The sequence below is a fragment of the Grammomys surdaster genome, unplaced genomic scaffold, assembly GCF_004785775.1.
Source record: "Grammomys surdaster isolate TR1022 unplaced genomic scaffold, NIH_TR_1.0 60, whole genome shotgun sequence".
In the NCBI taxonomy this organism is placed as follows: Eukaryota; Metazoa; Chordata; class Mammalia; order Rodentia; family Muridae; genus Grammomys; species Grammomys surdaster.
The window spans coordinates 10149184-10176717 of NW_021604562.1; the positions used below are offsets into that span (position 1 = coordinate 10149184).

Here is a 27534-nt window from a genome sequence, read left to right on the forward strand (position 1 = left end):
CCCGCTCACTAGCCTACCCTAATCGAGTAATGAAGATCCAATTCTACCCCACTATCCTAACAATCCCAGCAACTTGCCCAGCAACCAAGCATAATGATTTCCCCAAAGCCTCACCAGCCTTAATCTTCACCAAGTTCCCATCCTAATATTGTTTCACATAGCCTGAGGATCAGGCGTCCATGTTCCATGATCAAAACTGCTGCTACAGCACCTTTCTCACTGCCCTAGGCCTCGTTTCGATGAATCAGATCATTGACCAGTGTAGCCAGCTGAGTCTACAGACTTCTGATCTCAGGTGCTATCTCTACCACCCAATACCTTGGGAAATCATAAAGCCCAGACAGCAGCCAAGACTGGTGAAATGTCTAGGACTGCTGTCTCCCACAAAATCTGATACTCTGAGACCTAGCTGTTACCAAAAAGCTTGATGAGTGCCTGCAATAGCTGGAAAAACAAAATCTGTCCTAGACTGAGCCAAACATATAGTGTACTATCACAACCTGTTGAGAGATCAAGATCCTCTTTCAATAAGTCAAAGCCTAGCTTGGCATGGCCTGCACTAGAACCCAGCCTGGTGAATGACTCAATGTAATTCTAGGATATCTCTGTACTCCCAGTTATAGAATAGCTGAAGTAGACTGACCATCAACCTACCCCAGCTGGTGAGGGAGCAAGACCCTGCCCTCATGCACCATCTCCATACCCCTAGACTTAGTCCAGGTATCACAGCTTTCTCACAAGCCAGCCTGATTGATGATCCAGAATTCAACTCCTTTGAATTGATACTACACTCCTAGATCGAGCTGCTGTCAGTCAACCTGGGCACTATCAATGACTGGTGAGATCTTAAGACTCTAGCCGCTGACCACTGTCATGTCCAGCCAGGGTCAACCAGACTGCACATCCCAGCTCGGTGAGAACTCAAAAATTCTAGCCTGCTGCTGTCAGTACACTCCCAAGGCTTAGCTTTACCCACCAAGCTTGTACTGAAGGCATCCTTGTAAGTGAACAGAACTCTTGCCTTCTTGTGCTATCCCCACATTGCCAGGCTAAGGTAAAAAAACTTGGGTACAAGCCCAGACTCGTTAAGTGATCAAGCTCCTAAATTCATGTACCATCCTCACAATCCCAAATCTAGCTTGCCTGCTGTCTTAGTCAGGTTTTCTATTACTGCCATGAAACATCATGACCAAAAAGCAAGTTGGGGGAGGGAGGGTTTATTCAGCTTATACTTCCCATAGTTGGTCATCACCAAAGGAAGTCAGGACAGGAACTCACACAGGGAAGGAACCTGGAGGCAGGAATTGATGCAGAGGCCATGGAGGGGTGCTGCTTACTGGCTTGCTTCCCCTGGCTTGCTCAGCTTGCTTTCTTACAGAACCTAGGACCAATAGCCCAAGGGTGGCATCAGCCACAGTGGGCTGGACCTCCCTCCTAGCTCACTAATTAAGAAAATATCCTGCAGGCTTGCCTACCACCTGATTCTACAGAGGCATTTTCTTAATTGTGGTTCCCTCATCTTAGATGAGTTTAACTTGTGTCAAATTGACATAAAACTAGCCAGCACAACTCTCAAAACATATTTATATTGACAGGCTGGCTTCACAGAGTTTTCATAGCAACCCAACTTGGTGGGTTCCTAAAAACCTTGCCTGCGTAAGTCATCTTCCAAGCCTCTAGCATACCAGAGCTCAATCATAATGTGTTCCAGCCCCTCCTCGTGAGAGCTCAAATTCCTACAAGTGTTGTGCAAGACTTCCAGGCCTAACTTTAGACATACAGCCTGCACTCAAGCCCATCCTGGTGAGGGAACAGTGTCTCTTTAACGACTAGGATATTGCCACCTTCTCAGGTCCCTCTTGGACGGAGATCAAGACCCCACCATTGTGCTATATCCTGAGAGTTCTCACTCCAGAAGCTACCAGACCAGCCAAGACTCCTTTGTAACTCAGACTCTTGGTCTCCTGCACCTGCTCATGAAGGAAATGATGTCACAACTCCAACCAGGTGAGTAACCCTCCCCCCAAACCCTACTTTTTCCTCATCATTACCATACTCCCAGGTCTAACTGGGGTCAAAAAGTTTGCAGAGCAGCTGAGCCTATGAGAGAGGTTAAGTGGCCAGATTACTAATTCTGCCATAGACAGTAATCAAGACTCTCCTTTCCCTGACAAGCCTCAAATTCCTAGAGATACCCTGTGGTTAGGCAGCTTTTCTGTCAGCTAGACACACTGATTGCCCATTGCACCACCTGCCTTCACCTTCCCACAGTCCCCATCTCAATATTGGATCACCATCCCTCCCTGTTCAGTGTCTTGCTCCAGTCCCTTCCTCATGTTCACAGTCTGAGGCCTACTTTGTGTGAACAGTTTCATCTGGTGTGTCTCCCAGAACCTTGCTTATTAGTGTTACCTACCTGCCAAATGCTCAGCCAGGGTCATGCAGGCTGGGCAACAGCCCAGCTTGTTGAGTGTTCAGGACCATGGTTTCTCACACCAGCCTCATACTTGCAGGCCTAGCTGTTCTCACAAAGCCTGCCTAGTTCCCAATAACTTGCCTCCCGCAGCCAGACTCCCACTCCAAGCTCTACTTTTGTCACACTGCCTGTCCACACAGCCCAGTCTTGTGAATGACTTAGCCCCTCCCTGCCTTTCATTCCAACTTTAAACTCCAAGTCCAAGCTTAGGGTCAAGCAGCCTGTATACTGGCCTTGCCTTTTGAGTGACTCAGACCTCTATATGCCTATACCATCCCCACAGTCCCAGACCTTAGGTGGGGGTCAAGCAGCTTGGGCCAGCACAGTCTACTGAATGATCAAGATCCCATCCTCACAACCATCTTCACACTCCCAGAACTGTCTTGGATCATTCATTTTGCCTATTGGCTCAGCCTGGTAAGTGTCTTGGAATCTGGCCATTCCACACCATCATGACAGACTCCCAGGCCTAGCATGAGGTAGCAAAGCCTGCACAGTGAATGGGGCATGCATATTAGACATACATAATTATGTGATTTATACATCTGACTTCTATAAAAAGAGCCCATTTTGTGCAATGAATATTTCCTAAACATCTGAAAAAATAAAAGACATAAAGAAGAGTTGCAAAATGTCCTGGAAAGCAGGATGTTGTCAGGGGTGGGAATATTTTCACCTCAGTGTGTTCGTAGTGTGGCACTGTACTATGTGCTCAGAATATGTGTCTCCAGGTTACAGGAACCAACTACTATTGAAGAAAAGGCTTGCATTTAATATTTAAGAAACTATTAACACTGATCTTCAGTTATGTTAGAATATTCAGGGCCTACTGTGGTAGGATTCTTGGGCTCCAGTGGAGACATATTGTCCTGGCTGTTACTGCATTCTTTCACTGGAGTCCAGGCATCTGGAATTGGGATAATTATAGGTGTAGGTGCAGGTATCTGGTTTTGTGTCTGTTGGGTGGCTGTTTTGTTCCTTGGTTTCTGCTTCCTCCATGGACTTTTTAAGAAAGTCTGGTGGCTGTGTGCTGGCTGGTAGGAAATTTTTTTGTGGATCTGTTTCCCTGGCCTACTCAGCTGAAGCGTTCCCAGGGAATGCCTACTGGTGCTGGAGGCTGGGATAGTGGGATAAGTTGGGGGAAAGCAGGTTGGAGGAAAAGATCTTTGTGATCTGCTCAGCATGGAATCATAGAGGAAGGGAGACAACAGCAGGTGTTCTGCCATATAGCTGGGGATGAGACTGAGGATTGGACCTGGAAGAGCAGAAGGAGGAGTAAAAAATCAACAGTCAGACTACCAGCTTCCTGGCAAGAATGGCCCTTAGATTAGGTTTTTCTACCCAGAACAACAACAAAAAGTATCTTTTATATAGAGTTATATGGCTTTTGTTGCAATGTTAGAGTTCAAATACTCAACCATGCTAGGCAAGTGCTCTCTACCACAGAGTTATTTCCAAGAACAGAGCGATAGCATTGAAGTTAATCAGACACAAGTTCCTTTATTGTGTGCATTTCTTTAACATTAGCCTAAAGGGTTCCATATTTATAGATTTGTGGTAGAGAGTTTGCTCAGCATGTGCTGGATTCCAACTCAGCACTAAGAAAAACAGGAGTAGGAGGATTCTAATGAGCTCTCAATTTTGAAGGTTGGGCTCCGTGCAGTGTCTACATTTTGGATTGTGATCACCACTGGGTAAAATATTATATATGGATTCTGAAGAAGATTCCAAAAACAAAAATGCTGGGCCAGTGAGAAAGCTGAATGGGTAAAAGTGCTTGTAACTGAGCCTGACAACCTGAGTTTAATCCCTGGGACCCACGTGGTAGAAGGAGAAAACGGATTCATACAAACTGTCCTCTGACCTTCACATATCACACACAAACACACACACACACACACACACACACAAACACACACACACACACACACACTGAAATAAAAATACAGTAATTTAAATATTTTCAAAATTAGATTTTTCAAGGTGACCATGGGGACAACAGGACTCACTAGCAAGTAAACTTTTCGCGTCAAGCTTTCTACCCTCATTAGATCTGGAGGTCGAGAAACTACTCAGCTCAAGTCCAACTTGTGGCTCAAATGTGTCATGAAAGCACCATTCTTCTCCAAGCTGCCCGTTTGCCACGCCTCCCTCTCCCCCTGCCACCAACCAACGCAAGCCCCACCCACAGCCGTTAGCCAAGAGCCAATGGGTTACGTTAAATAATCTACCACGCTATTGTCTGGAGCGTTCGAAACTGCTCGCTTCCATGCTCGGAGGCTTGAAGCCTCTGCGACTCCAGAGCCTAGTATCTTCTGCAGAGCTCCAGCCATGGCGTATAAAAAATACTACTTCGATCTTGACTATTATGGTGTGGACTTTTATGAAGAAGAAGTAGCATCTGAACTCCAGCAAGGGAAGGCAGCGACAGCAGATGGCAACCACACTGAAGAAGTCTTAAGCATCCTGAAAGAGCTGAGCCACATGAACGCTGTGATTGACCATAACTATAACCGTCCAATGAAGAGCGACACCCGTAGGATCCCCAGTGAGCCTACACAAGAAGAGGACGATGAGGAAGAGGAGCCAGTTTTTCAAAAGCCAACCAAGTATTGCCGAAAGCAGTACAAGTTCACTCCCGAACAACAACTTGAACTAGACAGAGTTTTTGAAGAAACTCAATACCCTGATGCACTCCAAAGGTATGTATGCGGCTAACTTAGCAGTTATTCCAGGGCTTTAGGTTCTGTTCTTCCTTCCTGACTCTCCTTAGTTAATTTGTGTCCTAAAGACCAAACCTAGAGCTCCGGTCTCAGACAGGCTCTGTACCACTGAGCTACACACTTTTAAAGCCCCTATTCCTCTGACACAGAATATGAGCTATATAGGCTGGCCTAGGCTGGCCTAGGCTGGCCTTAACTGTACTCTAGCCCAGCCAGTTTTTTAAACTGCTGATTCTTCTGCCTCAGCCTCCTCAGCAGCTGAAATTTCAGTTGTACCTGCTGGTCTTGACTCTCTTCCCTACTGGTGTGAGTGAGCAGGATACCTTGTGGGAACCAAAGTCAACATTTTTTGTGTAAAAAGCTTTTTTATGTGTAAACTAAGTTTATAAAATGATCATTGGTCACTTGCTTTGTTTGCTTTAACTTTAGAATAGTCCTAAAACATAAAAGCTTAACACACTTGATCTAAACAATGTTTTTAATTCTGAATTCACCATCATGGAGTATTTTCAAGTTGCCTTGGGAAATCAGAAAACTCCTTGCGTTGACAAACCAAAATCCTGTGTCCCCTTTTAATAGCTGCCATTTCTTCCCCTGGTCCCCAACTATCACTATTCTAAATTTTCATCCTCTGAACTCTGACTTTTTGGGCACTTTACATGAGGGACCACTTTATGAGTTAAAGAGATGTTTGTCCCATAATCTGCCTGTTTCTGGCTATTAATTATATTTCACTTTGACTGATGTCCTCAAGGTTCATCATTGTGCTCAAACATAGGGCAAAATTTCTGCTTTCCCAAGGTCAAATAATGTTCTAAGGCACTTTTGCATAGAAACTGTGTGTTTTTCTTTTATCACCCTCTGTGGAAGGAGATCTAGTTTGAGTTGCTGTGCATGATTAGACAGAATAATTAGTTATTTTGTGTACATGTACATATGTGGGCAGCATGAATCAAGATCAGAAAGCAAATTGAGTGAGCAATGTTCTCTCCCACAATATGTGTGATAGGAATTATACTCAGGTCGTTAGACTTGGCCAGCATCTGTCTTTACCCACTGAACCATCTCACCAGCTTGAAAAATCCCCTTTCAACCTGGAATTTTTCAGTCCTTTGGAGTATATACCTAGAATCAGAATTGTTGGATTCAATAATTTGATGTCCATAGTTTAAAAGAACCACCTGCTACAAAATTTGATGTTGCATCGCAGAAAGTATGATTTCCTAGTGTTTCCAGGGCCTCATTAAAGCAAGTAATTTTCTGGATGTTGTCAAAAGCAACCCTTCTGGATGTGAGGAAGCAGCATTGGCCTTGTATTTGCATTTCTTAACTTATGAGATATTCTGAGCACCTTCGCTTGTGCTTAGGCTATCATAACCTATCTTCCTGGGTCAAACATTTCTTTAAGTCTTTATTTATTGATATGATTTGGTATATATGGGAAGTTCAGAGGATAATTTATGCAAGTTGATTCTCTCTCTCCTTCCACCTTGTTGATTCTGGGGATAGAACTGAGGTGGTCAGGTTTGGTAGCAAATGCTTTTACCCACTGACCCTTTTTTGCATGTTTTAAAATATGTCTCTGTTGGAGTTTAGTTACTCGCTTGCAAATATTTTGTCTGATTGAATTGTTGCCTTTTTATCTCAGTCACTTTCTTTTATATTCAGAAGTTTCAGGATTGGATAATTTCTAATTGCATGTATTTTGTATGTATCACCTGTACCAGGACCCTGCATTTGTACATAAAATTTCATCAAAATCATCTTCAGGAGAATGGAGTGCTTTCATGTATCTGCAATGATATGGCATGCATGAAGAAAGTTTATGTCACTAACTGAGGCTGCTGGTGCAGACCTATAATCTGAGATGCATAGGTTCCTAAAGCAGGGGGTGCAAGTTCCATGTTAGCCTGGCTGGAAAAAAGTCTAAGTTCTGGCTATGAAACTTAATAAGACACAATTTCAAAATAGAATATACAAAGAGCTGGGGATATAGCACCTGCCTAGCATGTCCAACATCCCATGTTCAATCCTCAGTGCCATAAAATGTATAAATTGAACAGTATGTATTTAGACATTGTTGTTATTCATCAATGTGAACATTAGCAATTTTTCAGATTGTAGATATATTAAAAATCTTTTAATTTGTGAGGACATGTAACTACCTCTAAACTACACACTTTTCTAAGAATTACAAAGAAAGTGTACTTGGGGAGATGTGAATGGATACAGCAAACTTTAAAACATGCACAGAAACAACTGGAGAGGTGACTCACCAGTTACAAGCACTGGCTACTCCTCCAAAGGACTCAAGTTCAAGTCCTAGCAGCCACATGGTGACTCACAGTCATCGGTAACTCCAGTTCCAGGGCATCTTGATGCCTCTTCTGACCTTTATAGGCAGCAGGCATGTAAGTGGCACAGAGACACACATGCAAACACATAGACACACACATGCTCATGTGCACGCACACACACACACATGCCCATGCACACTAAAAAACTTTTAAAGAAGTTCAAAGCATGCACAGACCGTACAAATTGTGCTTAATTTTACCCCTAATGCCAAATATTAAAGCTTGATGCTTTTCTCTCCACAGGAAAGAGCTTGCAAAGCTCATCAATGTAGAAGAATACAATGTGAAGGTCAGTCCATTTATAGTAGAACTATAGCCAGGCACTTCATCTCAAACCTGCTTCAAGACACAGACAGTCTTAGCTTAAACATTGAGAAGTTGCTGTATTTCTGCTTTTCTACTTTAAATTGGCAAATGAGATTTGAACTAAGGGATGTTTGGGGGTGTGGAAACTGGGAAAGATGGTCGGAGGAGTTCAGCTAGAATTTCTTTCCCATTACTGAACAAAACATAATTTTCTAAGTAGAAAGAAAAGCAAACTGTTCTGCTTTTCCTACTCTTTATGCAAAAGGAATTGTGCTTATGTTTATATGTATCTAATGAAAGTACAAATAACATATAACACATATAACATTCATACCACATGGACATGTACCATAATTAAAATTCAGCTCCTTATGATAACAGTGTTCTTCGGGAGTACTTCTATGCAGAGTCATGCTAGAACTCCAAGTGATTTTGTCAGTGTTCAAAAAAGTAAGCATGTGGCAGAGCTGGAAATCTGGGGCTGTCCATGCCTTTTAGAGCTGAGCAGATTATGAGTCACAAGTGTTGAGCATTCAGCTACAGGATTTGCATTCACACTGATGCGTTTTTTGTTTTGCTTACATGTGATTGTTCATTTGCAATGTCCCGGTTCTTCCTTTTGGAATAAGGATGTTTAAGTAGATAACTAGTTTTGTTTTTAATTTCACAGGAGCTCACAGTTAAGATATTTGGACTTTAAAGCCTTGGAATTTTAAAAACTGTGGTATTTCTAAAGTTATACTATCTTTTTCATGATATTAATTTAACATGAGACTTTGGGGACAAGAGATGAATGTTATGGCTTAAAGTAATGTGTTTGTGTATCAAACTGACAAGGAGTGGATTGTAATGTTTGGTTTTTAAATGTCAGCTTGACCCAATCTAAAATTATCTGGAAAAAGAGTCTTAATGAGGAAATATGCAGATTGAGTTAGCTTGGTGAGATGTCTGTTGGGATTGTCTTGATTGTTAGTTACTATAAAGGGGCCCAGCCTGTTGGCAGAAGCACCATTCCTTGGTTTGTGGCTCTGGCTTTTATGAGAGTAGAAAGAGCAAGTTGAACTGTAGCAAGTGAGCTAGAGTCCATGTATTTGTGTGCTCTTAATTGTGGATGTGATGATTTAAGTGTCTGCCTTGACTTCCCCTTAGCAATGGTCTGCAACCTGGAACTGTAAGTCAAATGAACTCTTTCTTCCATAAGTTGCTTTTTCCTAGGGTATTTTATGCCAGTCACAGAAACTAAACTAAAATACATGTTGTTGGTGGTGGTGGTTTATGGTGGTGATGGGATAGAAACCAAGAGCTCACATGCACATTCTTGATCCTGGATTATCTTGCTGCTTTGTAAAGGATATAAATAATTATAAACTAGATTCTTCCATAAGGGAGAGAATCTTAGTAACATGAAATTGAATGGTGTGTTTTTCCATCATAACATAAACTATTTATTATGCTAAACCTATGTTTCTGTTGCTCTAATTTCAGATTTGGTTCAGCAATCGAAGAGCCAAACTTAGGAAAAATCAGAAGGCATTACCGTGCACAAACATCCTACCTGATAAACAGAACCACTTTCCCCTGAAAGTTTTGAAAGAAACCAAGAATGTTGTTGTTCTTCAGGAGCCACTTGTGGATGAGTTTTTCTGCTGTTGGCCACATGTTGGCCACCCAAATTGGCAGTGACAACATTATCTCTTTATACAAATTAGCAATAAAGAGTGGAAATCTCTGAACAGTTGCTTCACTTGCCCTCTGTTTTCACATAAAATAATAAATTTCCATTCAATTTAATGCAGAAAGCAAACTAGAAGGAGAGCTCCAACAAAGAGGATTGTCTTAGTCACTGTTCTATTGCTGTGGAGAGACACCATTACCAAGGCAACTGCATTACTTACAGTTTCAGAGATTTAGTCCATTACCATCATTTGGGGATCACAGTAGTATTCAGGCAGGCACTGGAGCAGTAGCTGGGAGCTGCGTCCTGATCCACAGGCAGAGAGGGAGAGACTGGTGTTGGCATGGGTTTTTGAAACCTCCAAGTCACACACACCTCCAACAAAGCCTCAGTTCCCAATCCTTTTAATTATTCTCAAGTAATACCATTCTCTGATGACTAAGCATTAAAATATATGAGCCTATGGGGCTCATTCTTATTCAAACCACCAGGGAGGTGCTACTATAACCTGTTGAGTCAGTATGTAGCCCCCTTGGCTCTTCAGCAGCATTGTAGAAGTCTAGCACCATTAGACTTGGGACTAGGATGTCAGTGACCTAGCCTGCTGTGCACCAAGTCCATTTCATCTCAGGATAGAAGTGTCAGGAGAATGAGGCCATGAAGACAGCAATGCAAGTGGAAGCAATATAAGGTTCTAAGAACAGAACAGAATGTTCTAAGAACATTAAACAGAAAACTGTACAATTAACCACAGATAGCTAGTGGAGTGGACAGAAGAAAAGAAGGGGGGTCAGAATTTGGTGGCTGGGGAGGAGGAAAGCAGGTGGAAAGAGATAGCTATTTGCCTACAGTACCTTCTAGAAGGGAAACCGCCTAGAGCAGGAGTAGGGATGGTGGTAGAATGTCATTATCTGCCTTAAGCGGCTGCCACAGGAAGACGATCACAAGTGGGCTGCAGCAGACTCTGCATCAAAAACACTGCATACAAGCTAGGTAAGGCCCCTGCAATACTCTTCCTGTAACCACAAAGGGCTACTCCAAATAAGTGCAAGCTGTAGTTAAGATAGGGAGAAAAATATGTGTGAAGCCCCCACATGATATCAGAGCCATTTAGAGTCTGCAACATCCAGGGGTCTAAACATTGCTCCCAATGACCACATCTGCTGTTGCTGTCACTCACTATAGCAATGGACCTTTTCAGAATGAGATAGTGTTAGAGACCCCCTTATAGCTAGGAAAGACCTTCAAAGGTCTTCTAGGGAAGACATAAGAACCAGGGGGTAGAGGCAGAAGATGATTTCCCTAAGTCAAAAGATTTATTGATGGCCAGGCAGTGGTGGCACATGCCTTTAACCATGGCACTTGGAAGGCAGAAACAAGTAAAAAGTAAAACAAGTAAAATCTCTGAGTTTAAGACCAGCCTGGTCTACAGAGTGAGTTTCAGGACAGCCATGGCGAGAGAGAGAGAGAGAGAGAGGGAGAGAGGGAGAGGGAGGGGGGAGTGAGAGAGACAAAGAGAGAGAGACAGAGAGACAGAGACAGAGAGACAGAGAGATGTTTTCCATGAAGTGGGGCTAAGTAGCCAGGCTGTGGCCTGTGGCTAACTGGCGCTTCTAGGAAGGAGTGCAAGTATGTGGAATGGTGATATGTGGTGGGTAGTATTAGTGGTGCTGAGACTAGGGCCAGAAAGAAATTGTTCTTCACTCAGGCAACAATACTTGTGTGCTTGTGTGCTGGTGATGTGTGGTGGGGAAGAGTAGGACTGAGGGAGTTGGGAAGGACTGGGGTTGTAGGAGCAGAACAATGTTGTCCAATCCCCCAAAGGAAGCTGCTCCTCTTTGAAGAAGGATCATGGAACACTACATTCTCAAACTCCAACATTGAAGATTCTTGGAAATGGCCTCCTCTTCTCCCTTATCTAGGATTCTCACTGTGTCTCTGTCAAAGACCAGCTTTGAATCCCCAGGGTAAACTGAGGTAGACAGTGAGGTGTGGCATTGGTGATTGGGGTCAATGCTGAAAGCAGCTAACAGGCAGGTCAGCACTAAGAGGGGCTCGTTGTAACCCCAAAGCAATAATTCTCTTGTCATAGATTAACAAAGTTTAAGTAGGCCAAGTCTATAGTACCAAGTTTCTCCCTGTTCCTGGCTGAAGGTAATCTGCATTTACTAAGGAACAGATAATCTGTTTTATTACATTTTTGATGTCTTGATCAGCTAGACTTGATTATCTTGTTCTCTATTCTTATATTTATAATAGAATTGTTTATTCTTTATTCATAACATTGTTTCCTAGTACACACCAAAAAAAAAAATGTTACCACATCCCTAGATCACAAGACCAAGGAACTCAGGCCCAACCTAGAATGTATATTTTGATCATTAACTTGCCTAAAGCCTACTTTCATTGCTGCTACCATTCCGGGCTTGCAAGACATGAGCACTCACTGTGCTCCTTTCTCTAACTTATGCAGCTCTCTTGCTGTCCTATGACAGGGGGCACATTCTATTCTTGAATCTAACTCTCAACTTTCTATAAACTACCCTAACTTCACAAAATTACTTAAATCAAGCTTTCTAAAACTACTTAAATCAAACCAGGAATTCCATAAAATCTCTAAACAGCATTATCTCAAGAATATTCATCTTCATGTTGATATGCAGGAAACTTACCCAATAGGGTGGGCTATCATTCAAGAAGTACTCACACCAGGATACAGGCAGGAAGGGTCTCCAAGTGTCCACTCACAGTGAACCACATAAGTGAGGAATATGGCAGTGACAAATAGGAGAAAGCATAGCAGTGGCAAGAAGCTATCCACAGACAAAGGCTCTGGAGCCAGGCCTTTCCAGAGTCTACCCATCATAGCTGAGGGCTGTCTCCAGGGAGGCTCACTTGCCCACTGAAGCTTTTCTTCCATGGGATCTGCCATGTCCCTAGATTGCTTTGCCTAAATTGTGGTGCTTTTCTGGTGATTGGCAGAATACGTGTTTTCATGCAATGTTTTGACATTAGTGTTGGCTATTTGTCAGGTTCTTACTTACTCTACCAGTACCATCCTGGGATTCACTAGAGCCTCCTTGTCAGGCCTACCCTAATCTCACTTACCAGGTCCCCCCTTCCTGCTTAGAGGCCAAGACCTGTGTTGCAATTCCAGCACAACTCAGTCTTCCTTCTCTATGCATTGGATAAAAGAGCTGGGGTATGCACACCAGGTCTTTCTGTCTGGGAGAATGTGGTAAGGGGTGCTGGAAGCAATGTAACTCATCACAGATGATCAACCTGGCTTGGCACAAGCTATGTAGGAAAGGCTATGGCAAACAAGTGAGGGCTGTAGAGACGGTCCACTGTCTTTGCATAGCCTAATGATTCCTGGGCATCAGCGCACTCTATTGGGCAAATTCCCTGCAGATCAACATAAAGATGAACTTTCATCAATTAATGCTGTTTAGATGTATTAATGATTTATAGAATCCCTGATTTGATTCAAATAATTTTAGGAAGAAAGTTTAAGGAGATGGTTTTGGTTGTTTTATCAGAAAGATAAAGTTAGAATCAAGAATAGAACGTTCTCACTCCTCATAGAATAGTAAGTAAAGGCTGCATAATAAAGAATACAATGAGCTTTCATAAACCGCTGAGAAATAGGCTCGGAACAGATTTTTGATAAAGAAAAAACATTCATTCTAGGTCAGGTCCAAGGATAAGGACAAGGATGAGGTACACTATCATAAAGCAAGGCCATGTGAAACTGTTACTTTGAACTTCAGTGAGCTTATAGAATGAAACACTCCTTTGAACTTACTATCGCCATCCTTCCGTAACTCCCCTTTTGAGTAACACTTTATCTGTGAAGTAATTTCAAAAGAATTTTTGTCTAAGAAGCTATAAAAATGCTGAGATAAAAGAAGTGTGGCTGTTTGAGATCTGTTCCATCCACCAATATATGTATGTGTGTGTGTATACAGATGTATATATGTATATGTATATAAGTATACATTTGTACTTGTGAAAATGAATGAAAGTAGTGGTCAGGTCTGGCCAAGTGTGTGTGTCTGTGTGTGTGTGTGTGTGTGTGTGTGTGTGTGAGAGAGAGAGAGAGAGAGAGAGAGAGAGAGAGAGAGAGAGAATGATTTTTTTCTTTCCTGTTTTTTTCTCACTGCCCCCTAAAGAGTTAAAAGAGTTCAGATTTTCTCACAGGTTACAAAGAATGCCAGCCACAGACAATTATGTTTTGCTTCCATTACCACTATTAGTGCTAATGTCACTATCAGAAGTGTCCCCATTGGCCTCTATCAGCACTGACCCCAATCACCAATGCCATACCTTGCTGAAATTCGCCAGTTTCTCTGGATGTTCAGTTGCCATTTGACACTTGCTCCACTGCTCCATAAAACCTAGCTCCAACGCTCCCTCAAACTTGGTGCCAGGGTTTTAACTGCTGGTAGCACATGTGGATGCTGTCTAGGAGGCTCCTTAGTATGAGAATATATTCCCTCCTGGCTTAGAGGAGTCTCAGCTGGATGAGATTTCATGTACTTCTGTCCAGGCACATGTAATTTTCTGTATTTATCATAGGATAATTAATGCCTTAGACACAATGGACATTTAAATGCCCTTTCATTTTTCGTTGGTTTAACACAAAAGCAAGCTTTGCAAAGAAGGCCTTTTCCTAACACATGTGATGTTTAATTGGGACCACATTATAAGGCCTCTGAAGTCTCCTGAGTAAGAGTAAAGTATCACTAATAAGGAGTGACAAGGGACAGATGTACAGATAGTTGTTAGATGTTAAGATGCAGAGTATTTTATACTCTTCTGGGGCACTGAGATATCATCAAGGACTTGGGGACTTTCATAACCTACATATATAAGAGTCATCTATCAGATGCTCAGCTCTTCTGAAGGACAATATCAAACACTGTTGCCATTACAGTAATATGCATGTACGCCACAGACCAGGTGGACAATATCAAACACTGTTGCCATTACAGTAATATGCATGTACACCACAGACCAGGTGGACAATATCAAACACTGTTGCCATTACAGTAATATGCATGTACACCACAGACCAGGTGGACAATATCAAACACTGTTGCCATTACAGTAATACGCATGTACGCCACAGACCAGGTGGACAATGTCAAACACTGTTGCCTTTACAGTAATAAAGCAAGCAAGCAGCAAATGAAGACAGTCTGCAGTCAGCACTGTGGGTATCAGGTAAGTTCATTCTTTGAACATGAGTGTTTCCATCTCTAAAATGAGAGATTTCTTTAGGGCTATGCTTAGGCATCATGCAGACAAGCTTGGAGTTTATAATACTGTACTTTATAATATGTATCTCCGAGCTATAGAAATGGCTTACTACGGAGACAAAGATCACATTTAATAATGAAGAAATTATTTACAATGAATCCATGGAACATAAGCCTTCACTCATATTAAGCCAGTGATATCTACCACTGAGTTACGTTTCAAGGAGTAGTGTGGTAAATTGTGATAATGAACTTAACAAAAGTTTCTCTACTGGGTATGTTTCTTTCACGTATATGCAAAGTGCACTGTGTATAAAATATACTGCGTGCTGGAAGATGTTGTAATCCCTCTCTATACTACATATTTGGTATTCATAATACAAAAGGGCCGGAGTCCATGTAGTATCCAGATGATGGCTTTGATCACCATTAGGCAGGACATAATATGTGGACTCTGGTAAAGATGGCTCTATCAAAAACTTTGGAATATTTGGACTTTCCCAGGAGTTATCACAAGAGGATAATGAGGCTCATCAGTGAGCATGCTTTCAAACCAAGCCTGAAGGTAGAGTTTCTGCCATCAATAAAACCAAAGTCCTTTCTGCATCGAGTGTCCATGCAGAAATATGGAATAAATAATCCTCTTATGCACTGATGTCATGTTAACTCCCAGTCTATGGATAATATAGATTAGGACTTTGAAGGGTCGGGCATAAGAAATTCCTCAATGTATGGCACAGAATTGTTTCAGTCAGGGAATGTTACCATGCCTCCCTTTCTTTCTGACTACAAATCAGCTTACAACCAGTGTCAACCCTTCTTTGGGATTCTCTCTGGGATGAAGGGGGTTTCACTGCTCAGATTCCACTTGGAAATTTTTTACTAAAATTATTGCAACAGGCAGATCAGATCAGGAGCAGGGCTGGGACACATAATAGCCACCCCATCCCGGAAGACATGGGAAAATGGAGTCCCTTAACCTTTATGGTCAGTGTAACCTCTCTCCTGCCTCCATGCTCTCTGACATCACCTATCTTAAGACTTCTCTGGTCAGTGTCCTAACCTCCCACCTCTCTACCTGGTTCCTGTTAAGGGTGTCTGGGGAGAAGGGTGATGTGAGCAGGGTTAATAGGTCATGAATAGCAGGAAGAGGAACTCTTGACTCTGGCAGAAGCAACAGTTAAATGTGTACTTAAGCATCTAAGAAACAAATGTTTAAACGGCTCAGTCTTGGACAAAATAGGCAATCAGAAACTTAAGGGGTAGAAAGGGAGAGGCTGGATACCTGTTTCTAGTGCTCCAAGAAGGGGAAGCAGCCTAGAGTGGGAGCAGGGAGGGTTAAAGCCTGGCCTGATGTGGAAGCCTTGCTTCAGGCACTATCGGAGACACTCTGCTCTCTGAAAATCTCCAGAGTTCCTTCTTACTCATCACTGACTTCACAATGAAGGTGACCAGTCAGAGCTGGCCCTCTACTTGCTCAGGACTGAAAATAAGAGTACATTTTGGAACTTCTCTATTTTTCCTAACAGAAATGGACACTTTTCAAGTGCAGCAAGGGCCAGCTTCATGTCTGGTGGTCAGATGTCAGTATCTTATTATGAGGGACCCGGACAGTATCAAGGACTTGGAGCCCCTCATAATCTAGACATGTCACTTAATCCTGGAAGAAACTATCAAAAACTTTAAAACTGTAGGGGAGAGGCTACAAGCCCAGCTGACTGTCTATCCTGCCACACAGCTGGTCCTCACGCTGGGTGAACCACAGGCACATGGCAGTAGACATTCTTCATGCCTACTTTTCCTGTGTCTCTGAGGATGGAGCCCAGTGTTACACTTGGGAAGCCATCTACCACTCAACAATATCAACTGTCCCATTAAGTATTTGAACCATTGCTGGGCGGTGGTTGTGCACGCCTTTAATCCCAGCACCTGCGAGGCAGAGACAGGCGGATGTCTGAGTTCGAGGCCAGCCTGGTCTACTGAGTGAGTTCCAGGACAGCCAGGGCTATACAGAGAAACCCTGTCTCGAAAAACAAAACAAAACAAAAAAGGTATTTGAACCATGGCAATACAGGTTTTACCCCAAAGCTTCAGGCCTCAGTGGCATCTGAACGCTTGCTTGTTTTCTTCATGGTGATATTTATTATTCAACAGGCTAAGCTGGCCCCTTCTCTCTGTGATTTCAGGCACAGCTTAATAACAGGCACTCCATATGGTGCAGGTAAAACAGAAGAATCCAATGCAAACAAGTATACCAGCTGAGTCTCGGGCCACATTTTTTTGGTGGTCATGAAGGATCCATAGAGAACTATCCTTGTACCCACCATTCTAATAATGGTTTCCATGACTGATAACAAGTGTGAAGAGGCAGGAGCTGGAGCTAGGGGTCAGAGATCAGGGGTCGGGGACAGGGGACAGGGGACAGGGGACAGGAACCAGTAGCCAAGAGCCAGGGGTCAGGCCACAGGAGCCAGGAGCTTAGATCACAAAGCCTCATTAATTGTGGCCTGTGGGAACACAGTGACGGAAGCAGGCCTGTTTGGGACATTTCACCTTCACTCAGAGTGTAGTTGGGGCCTTCCCTGGCTAGCATTTCCACAGGCAACTCCATGTCTGTAGTGAGAATCTGGGAACCCCGGGTATCAGAGGAGCAAGTCTTCTCCCAGGAGAAGTCTTACCTCATAGCTCTCACAAGAGTTTCACAGGGAATCTGCATATGCCCTTGCCCCTCCCTTTGTTTATTTTTGGCTCTTCTCTACTTTTGGCTGACCCCTCCCTGCTGAAGGCAGCTCTTGACACTGAATCATTCAGACAAATCATCGTAGGGAGTTCAATTAACGGCTCAGCTCACATCTAACATTTCAAACAGTGTGGCACTCTTCTTCCCAGTATGCAACAATACTCAAGACTACTCAAAGCCTGTTTCAGATAAGGGCAAGTCTGAAGGAGGATCAGGTGATCTCTTACACTGATGGAAAGATGGATGATCTCTTTAAGAGTGTCTTACTTCTTGCTCCTAGAGTTGTAGCCTTCTAGCCAGGACCTAGGACATTGTAATTATTACAAAGAACAGTTAAATTATTACCGTTTTTAAAAATGAAAGAAAAAAACAACTGTCTATCTGCAATTTGTAAAGGGATAAATCAGCTCTCCCTAGAGAGGTTATCCCAAGAAGGACCAATGAGAGAGGAAGAGAATCAGTCCAGAAAAAAGATCCTATAAAACCTCAAGCCCAGAGGCCCCCTGGAGGGCTCTCAGTTTGGGGGCCCTCCTATCATTATGGGAGCTCTTTGCTCTCTTAACGTTTGCAGTTTCAAGGGACTAAGGCCCCCCGTTCCCACTGATGCCCTACAAGGCCATCCTTCCCTACATATACAGCTAGAGTCATGAATTCCTCCCTATGTGCTCCCAGGCTGGTGGTTTAGACCCTGGGAGCTCTGGTTGGTTGGTGTTGTCATTTTCCCCATGAAGCCACATGCCCCTTCAGCTCCTTCAGTCTTCTCTCTAACTCCTCCATTGGGGACCTTGTGATCAGTTTGATGGTTAGCTGTGAGCATCCACCTCTGTATATGTCAGATTCTAGCAGTGCCTCTCAGGAGACAGGTATATCAGGCTCCTGGCAACATGCACTGCCTGACATCCACAACAGTGTTTGCATTTGCTGATTGCACATGGGATGTATCCCCAGGTAGGGCAGTCTACCGGCAGTCCCTCCTCCAGTCTCTGCTCCACACATTGTCTCTGTATTTGCTCCCATGAGTATTTTGTTACTCCTTCTAAGAAGGACCAAAGTACCTACACTTTTTTCTTTCTTCTTCTTGGTCTTCATGTGGTCTGTGAGTTGTATCTTGGGTATTGTGAGCTTTTGAGCTAATATCCATTTATCAATGAGTACATGTCTTAAGGCTCTTTTAATTGTCAAGTTAAAATTACTTTTGTTTCTTCTACAGTATTTAATGCAAGTTACATTAATTGTATACCTTCTAATTGTGTTTGTGGTTTGAAATCTGTCATGTCAATTATGGATGTCCATCAACCAGCTTTTGTTTTAGTTCTCTGAGTATCACAGAACCTTGGTATTCTAAAAATAGCTGGCAAGTACTGGAAGAAATGAGTCAAGCTTTAAGCAGAAGCAAGAGGGTAGTAGGCTTGATTATTGCTGGTGTAACAGCTTTAATTACATTAATTGCTAGCACCACTGTTTCTGCAATTGCTTTGACACAAGAAGTTAAGACAGCTACTTTTGTTAATCGTTTAGCAAAAAATGTTACTAATGTGTTGAATATACAAGGGGATTTAGATAGGCATTTGGAACAAAGGATTGATGCTCTTTATCCTATTCAAATTATTGGAAGGAGGTTCAGAGTTTAAGAGTAAGGAGCCATCTCGAGTGTCATACCAAATACCAATTGATTCATGTTAGTTCTAAAATTTACAGTGATAGTCATTGTAGTTAGGAAAAAGTTTAAAGACCCTTGCAATGTATTTAGCATAATTCTAACATCTCTCTGGATGTTTTAGCTTTGCACAGTGAGCTTATGAATTTAAAGAATGCTGCTCTACTGAATGTTGATGTGGCTGATACTGCTGATAAAATTACCCATGGACTGAGATCAGTATTTCTATTTTGGCAAGTTTCAAGAATGGCATATATAGCTTGATCATGCTAGCATTTTTTGTCCTGGGAATACTTTTATTCCTACCCATTGTCTGAAAGCTTGTCTTTAACAACATCAACATGTTGGCAGCCAAAGTACATGACTTGAACCTGAAAATGTACCCTCAGGCTGAGTTATTAAATTAACAGGCTGGCAAGCCACGACGGGTAAGATTCTGCACAGAACCTTACCAACCTAAGACAGAAGTACATTGCTTTGGATAATGCATATTCCATGACAAGTAAGGAAGGTATTCTTGTCAGAACAACCTAAGACAGGCTCAGTCTTGTTAATGAAATAAAAAAAAGTGGGGAGAGGCGGAGAGCCTTTGGTGCTGCTTGGCAAGAATCTGACATGGGCCAGGGACAAGGGAATAGGCTGCTTGGCAGAAATATGACATTGGCCAAAGACAAGAAAGTATGCTTCAGGCAGGAATCTGACATTAGGCTAGAACAAAAAAGTAATTTCAGGTAGGAATCTGAATCTTAGGCTAGACCAAAGAAGTAATCTCAGACAGGAGCCTAAATACTAGGCTAAAACAAAAGAAGTAATTTCAGGCAGGAATCGAAATCTTAGGCTAGAACAAAGAAGTAATTTCAGACAGAAATCTAAATTTTTGGCTAGAACAAGGAAGTAGGCTTCAGACATGAAAATGACTTTGGGCTAGGACAGGGAAGTTGGCTCAGATATTTTGGTCATCCTGATAAGCCCTTAGAAACAGTAATCAAGGGAGTCTTCATAAAATTTTGTATATTGCCTTGCTTATTCTTTGACTATCTGTGTTTATCATCTTGCTTGTTTCTTGACTATTTGCATGTATTGTATTGCTAGTTCCTCAACCTAGAACTGACCTTAATACTTGCATGTAATTAAAATGGTATAAAAGCAAAAAGGAAGAGGGAAGATGGGATATGGGGTTTCTAGGGAGGGGAAATGAGTAATGGGATGGCATCTGAAATGTAAATAAATAAAATATCCAATAAAAAAAGCAAAAGAAAACTTTTGCAGTTTCTGTTCTCCTTAGCTTCTCTGTTTTTCATGTCTGTGACTCTCCTGCCTACTCGTTATGTTTAATTTCCAGGAAGATGTTGTTCATCACTCAGCTCAGTCTGCATCTTCCCAACCCCTCCCACACACATCATGCCTCCCATTTCTCTGATCTTCTCTTTATATTTTCTACCTTTTAAAATGAAAAACAGCAATGATCACACAGGTAGAGAAGAGAAGAAACAAGAGAATATCAGCCACACAGAGTGCAACAGGGATAGACGAGGAAAGAAAAGGATAAAAGAGAAAAGCACCACATTGCTGCTGATGCTCCAGGCTTCCTGGAATAGAAAGATGGTGGCATCAAAAGCAGTGGCCAAGAAGAGAAACATCACAAAGAAAAACCCATAGCAGAGAGCCAAGAGTACATACCATCTACAGACTATGTTGGTCCAGGTTCATCCACTGCAGCTACAAGAACTAGAGAACTCTCTCTCTAAATGTACCACTGCCCCAGCTTTCAGGCACAGTAAGTAGAGATGCTTGTCAAGGGTGGCCCTTGGCTGTCCCACAGATTCCTTTCTATCCTGGTTGAATAAAAGCCACCTGGAGAACTCAGGATACCTGGGCTCTCCTCCTGAAATTGGGTTCTGAGAGTGGGGTAAGGGATGGCTAGGGAGTTGGCTAAGACAATTTAAAACAAAGCCAATTTTTTACATTCATTTTTTCCTATTCTGAGAATTTCATACATGAGTAATGTATTAATATTATTTCCACCTTAGACTCTCCTCCTTTCAATTCTGAAGTTCCCTATAAGCCCTCAACTTTGTGACATTTTGATGTTTTATGATACACACACATACAACACACACACACGTGTGTGTGTGTATACAAATATAGGCAGCTGAATCTATTTAATGTTTGTTGCATGCTCACACATATGTACACACATTAAAATACAGCTTGTTGTGTCCATTTAGTGCTGCTCATATGTGTATGTGCTTCTGGATGCCCACATGTGTATGTGCTTAGAGATGCCCATTTGAGATGGGATAACCAATCAGGAGACTCTTCCCTGGGGGTGGGAGGGGAGTTTCTTCTCCAAGCCTAGACTTTGTTAAATTTCTTGCTGTTTTTGAGGTTACTTCAAGTTATATACTCATATTGACTTGGAGCTAGAATTCACAAATAAATAGAAATGCATAAAACTAATTACATTTCTTGACATATTTGTGTCAGGTTGGCGAACTTTGAGCAATGCCTATTATCATCAGAGTATTCTGTTTTTTAATTTTTTACTAAATCTTTTTTCCATGTATTTTTCAATGATTTTTATATTTTACTATTTGGAAACATTATTTGCATTGAGAAGACAATGGGGGTAAATATAATCACAATGCCTTGTATATATGTATGAAACTATCAAAAAAAAAAACAAACAAAGAAAGAAAACCAAGGGGAAATTCCTAAGCGAAAAGCTCCCTGTAGTAAGCCTCAAGGTGGATAATACAGAATTGCATAGCTGTGAGTTGGGAAGGAGCAGTTTTTGGCATGCCAAACATTTTAAAACAAATATACAATGTACTTTGTATTTTACCCAGTGCCAGATCCTAAACATTTGCACCATTTGTCCTCAGGACATTGTAAGGTGAGTGCACTGGACTGACTGAAGCCAGAGTGTAGGTCAACATACCCCATGACAGCAATCTGGAAGGGCAGCCATTGGAGAACTCACATTTGGTCTTTTGCCCCAGACATGATGTAGTTGCTCTGTTGTTCAACTCCCCATGCTCTGTAAAATAAGATTAAGACTTTTCAGGCTTTGTGGGTACACAATGGCACAAGAAAACCCCCACATGAAGAAATGAGCCATTTCTAAAGGAACACAATTTCCTCAAGGAACAAAGAATATCACAAAACCACTTGTATTTTTCATATACATCTTTATATGCCTTAGAAAAATACGAACACATGTGTTCTAAATCAGGAATTTTATATCTCATATATAAGTATATAAACTCTATATACATGTATGTGAAACACACACACACGCACACACACACACACACATGTGAAACTTATAAAGTATTTGATTGCTAAAGCCAGTGTCCTTTGGATAGTAATTCTATGTGTTAGTCATATTAGGGTTATATATGACATAGAAATTATTCATATTGATAGGAACTCTGTGATACCAACTTATCTTCGGTAGTAAAATTCAAGCATAAATTTTGTGATTACAAGAAATTTATAAAATCTAAGGCACTGGAGTAAGGTAATAATTCACAGACTGAAAGTGGCTCTTACATGACTGCTAGAAGCTAATTTAAACTGAGACAGATGGAAATGGGACAACTATGGAGTCCAAACACCTGGCACAGTTATTATTTTAAGTGTCTGGTATGTCAGTGAAAAGAATGCAGTACTACATTTGAATTTTCTGGAATATTTTAAAATTGAATAACAGGAAGATTATTGAGTCTACTAGAGAGGCCAGTCTGCAGCTGATTCTCATTGCAGGTTTGCTAAAGGTCAGGGTGTGGTGGTACCTGTCCTAAGGAGGTTCTCCAGGGTTAGTTTTTTGCAGTACTAGGGATGGAACACGAGGCCTCACATATTTTGGTTAAACAACATACCCACAGGTAGTATCCTTAAACACCTCAGAGCATTAAAAGTATAAAAAGTAAGATTCTTTTGTGCATATAAAATTTCACTAGCATATAAAGTTTTACAATGTGTTTTATAATTATGAAACTGTTTGGTATACTAAATAAATCTCTCTCTCATTGTAGGATTGCTTTGCAACTAAGGAAATAAATCACCATAAGAATAAGTGGAAACCAAGCTTAAAGGTGTACCAGTTGGTACCAAGACAACCTTTCCCTGAACATTCAGGATTATATTTTTCTGGTGTTTATCAACAGGTTAGTCAGTCTGTCTGCCTATGGCCACCTTAACTTCTCAGCATCTATCTCTGCAATAGCAAGATGAATTCTCAATGTATTCATCCCATTTACTTTCTTAACTTAGTAAGATGTTGGTGTATAGTTTTCAATAAGTGTAGGAAATGCCATCTCAACAGAACAGCAAAGAGACTTTCCATGAAGGTATAGCCCAAGTGCCAATATTCTTTGCATATCACCATTTTCCCAAGTACTTCTATGGGTTACATTGACACATATATTTTTTGCTTGCTCCATTCATGCTGTTCTCACTCCTTCTGTGCCCATGTTGGACCACAGATATTTACAAGGATGAGAATGGAAAGAATCTAAGGAGAAACAGTTTATTTCTACACAAGACTGAATTCCACCTATACTCAAGAGTTCATTTCAACTATAGACTTTATAGAGAAGTTTCCTAAGAGGTTACTCCTGATATTCATAAGAAGGAGGTACATGAATGCCACAGGACAGCCCCAGCGGGGTTTTCTTTCTTGTCGGTTCTCCTTGAGGCAGCAGAGGGGGAAGAGTGTCTGGCAGAGGGTAAGACTTTGTCTTACAGAGATATTTAGGGTAGCTGTATAACAGTAAAAACTTTACTTATCTATGTCTAAGTTACTATGCTACTGTAGCTGACCTGCCCTCTGTGTTCTTCTGAGGCCAGAACCTGCAGTCGCTGGCATTTAGCACCTCATCCTAAAACAGCAGGAGATTAAGTAAAGGATTAATTCCGAAAGCCCTTTTCTCCAGATGCCTCTTGCTTGTCAGGCTAGTGGGAAGTTGAGGCAGTAAACTTTCTTGAACCAGGGAAGAGAATAATGCTCACAGAAGAAAAACTTTTACATAAGTAAATATGCATAAACACATAAATCCATATTCAGATTCACACATGCATATTTATACATTTCCATTCAAACCAGTTGGGCCCAGCTTGCATGCATTCTCACAATTACATACTTACACATCACAAGCATACATTCTCATAATTATGTACTTACATACACATATATTCATACTTACCTATGCATATGGAGCAAAAGACCAAGCACTGGTGCAGAAAGGACTCACTCATTCTAAATGAAAAAAGAGCTCCAATCTTTATTTCATAGTTAATAGTTTATCTTCTGTCATAGCACCTATAATAAATCATTAGTTACCTTTTTATGACCTTTGGTTAATTGTTTTACAACCTCTTGGAATGTGCTCTGAGTAGCAGAAAGTCTGGTTACTATCTAGAAGCAATTAACTGGTGACACTTGGTAGAGTGTCAGAGTTCTCATTGCAGTTTTGACTATCAGAAAAGACCTACTAGCAGTCCCACTATAAAAGAGCTTAATAATTACTGACATAATTTTAGGAATTATTATAGGATCATCATTAAGAACTAAGAAGTCATCTATTTGTCTGTATAGCATCATTACAAGGCAGTATATCTTCATAAATCTACAGAGATCTGCTCAAAAGGGTGAGCTAATACCTAGTGATTGTTGTATATGTTTAATAAAAGCAGGAAAAGCATATTAATGGCAGGAATCTTTCCTAAAATGATATACTCCTAGGCCTTGCCTGTCAGAGCTTCATTGTAGATATTATCTAAAGTGAAGTCATTTCAGAAAGATCACCTGCTAGTTATTAGCTTGTCCTATGATGACTTCTGACACATGAATATTTGTCTAGGCTTCTCCTAATTCTGTTCATTGCCCCTCTTTCTATGGAATACACAATGACAAGTAGCCACTCTACCAGAGGACTTGCTTCATAGAAGCACTAGAATATAACACATCCAGGTCAGAGGGGGGTTTCATTCTCCTTTTTCCCCTAGTCCAGCCTAGAAAATCTTTTGGTCCACCTTTCCCAGCTCAGACTCCTCAAGGTGTATTTTAAAATATACATAGTTATAACATATCTCACAAATAGATTAATATTTAGTTGATGTTTTTTGATCTGTCACCCTCTTTTAAAATCCCTGATACAATTAGGCAGGACAAATACAAATAGAATGAGATGAAGGATTCCAATCAGCTCCAAAGCCCAGAAAGTATTTTTGTAAAATTCATAGAAGAAAATTTCCCAACCTAAAGAGATGCCTATAAACATACAAGAGACTTACAGAACACCAGAAAGTTCTCCCACCACATAATAATCCAAACAATAAATCTACAGAACAAAGGAAGTATTAAAAGCCACAAGGGAAAAAAGTTGATTTTTTTTGTTCTGTCACCCTCTTTAAAAGTCTCTGAAACAATTAGCCAGGATAAATATGAATGAAAAAGGTGAAGAGTCCCAGAAAATACTTTTAACAAAATCATAGAAGAAAATTTCCCTGACCAAAAGAGATGCCTATAAACAAACATTACAAGACAAAACAAGATATTCTGAGATAAAACCAAATTTAAACAATATCTATTCACAAATCTAACCCTACAGAAATTTCTAGAAGGAAAATTCCAACCCAAAGAAGTTAACTACACCCAAAGAAACACAGAAGCTAAATACGTCCACACTAGCAAAAAGAAAAGACACACATACAAACACTACCACCACTACCATAACAATAACAATCACTGGTCATTAATATCTTTCAATATCAAAGGACTCAATTCCCCAGTAAAAAGACACAGGCTAGCAGAATCGATGTGAAAAGCAGTATTTATCATTCTGCTGCATAGAATAAACACATCTCAGAAACAAAGATAGATACTACCTCAGGGTAAATGTTGTGACAAAAGGTCTTCCAAGCAAACTTGCACAAGAAACAAACTGGAGTAGCCATTCTAATATCTAATAAAAATAGACTGAAGCAAAAGTAATCAAACGAGATGGGAAAGGACACTTCATACATATCAAAGGAAAATTCCACCAAGATGACATCTTAATTCTGAATATCTATACGCCAAATGCAAGGGCACTCACATTCGTAAAAGAAACACTGCTAAAGCTTAAGTTGCACATCAAACCTCACACATTAATAGTGGAAGATTTCAACACTTCACTGTCACCAGTGGAAAGGTCATCAAGACAGAAACTAAAGAAATAGTGAAACTAACTGATATCAACCTACCCACAAAAACTTTAACCCCAAATTTTTCCTGCTTATAAGATGTGCAGGGATAATGATGGAACAGAGATTGAGGGAACAGTCAACCAATGACTATCCCAACTTGAGACTTAGTTCATGTGAGAGAGCCAACCTCTGACATTATTAATGATACTTTGCTAAACTTGTAAACAGGAGCCTAGCATAACTGTCTCCTGAGTGGCTTCATCTATCAGTGGATGGAAACAGATGCAGAAACCCATAGCCAAACATCAGGTGGAGCTCAAGGATTCCTGAGGAAGAGTGGGAAATAGAATTGGTAGAATTGGAGGGGTCAAGGACACCAGAAGAAGATCTGCAAGGTCAACTAACCTGGGCCCATGGGAGCTAACAGAAACTGAACCACCAACCAAAAAGCATGCAGGGGCTAGACCTAGGTCCCCTAAACTTATAGCAGATGTGCAGCTTAACCTTCATGTGGGTCACTGAACTATTGGAGAAGGAACTACCTATGACTCTGTTCCCTCCCATTAGATGTCCTCCCCCTACCTAGACTGCCTGGTTGGGCCTCAGTGGGAGAGGATGTGCCTAGTCCTACTGGGACTGGATATCCCACGGTTAAGTAGTACCCAACAGGGGCTTCCCCTTCTCTGAGGAGAATAGGAGGGGGTAGTGGGGAGAGGGATTTGTAAGAGTAGAACTAGGAGGAGACAAGGAAGGGAGACTGCATTCCGGAGGTAAAATGAATGAATGAATGAATGAATGAATGAATGAATGAATGAAATTGATTGATAGTCCCATCACAAATTGTAAAAGTAACTTTTATTTGCCTGTAATAGTTGTTGTCTAACTCCTCTCTAAGCTTACTGATTCAATCTAGCTTCTCTCAGTTTCTTACTGAATTGGTCTCATACTAACTTTGGTAATCTGTTCGAATCTTCCGGCTTCTTCTCATTCTCTGGCTTGTTTTGTCTTTGCCTTTGTCTAGCTTGTTCTCTCTCTGTGTCTCTGTCTCTGTGTCTGTGTCTGTGTCTGTGTCTGTGTCTGTGTCTGTGTCTGTCTGTCTCTCTCTCTCTCTCTCTCTCTCTCTCTCTCTCTCTCTCTCTCTCTCT

General features: G+C 41.3%; 1 protein-coding gene across 1 annotated transcript; it reads left to right on the top strand.

Annotated features, from left to right (window-relative positions):
* Window positions 1-4807: 4807 nt before the first annotated feature.
* On the top strand, window positions 4808-9545 carry LOC114619749 (rhox homeobox family member 1-like). The gene is made up of 3 exons (XM_028765703.1): window positions 4808-5178; window positions 7800-7845; window positions 9348-9545. Exons 1-3 carry the CDS (start codon window positions 4808-4810, stop codon window positions 9543-9545), a joined length of 615 nt encoding a protein of 204 aa, XP_028621536.1.
* The last annotated feature ends 17989 nt before the right edge of the window (window positions 9546-27534 follow it).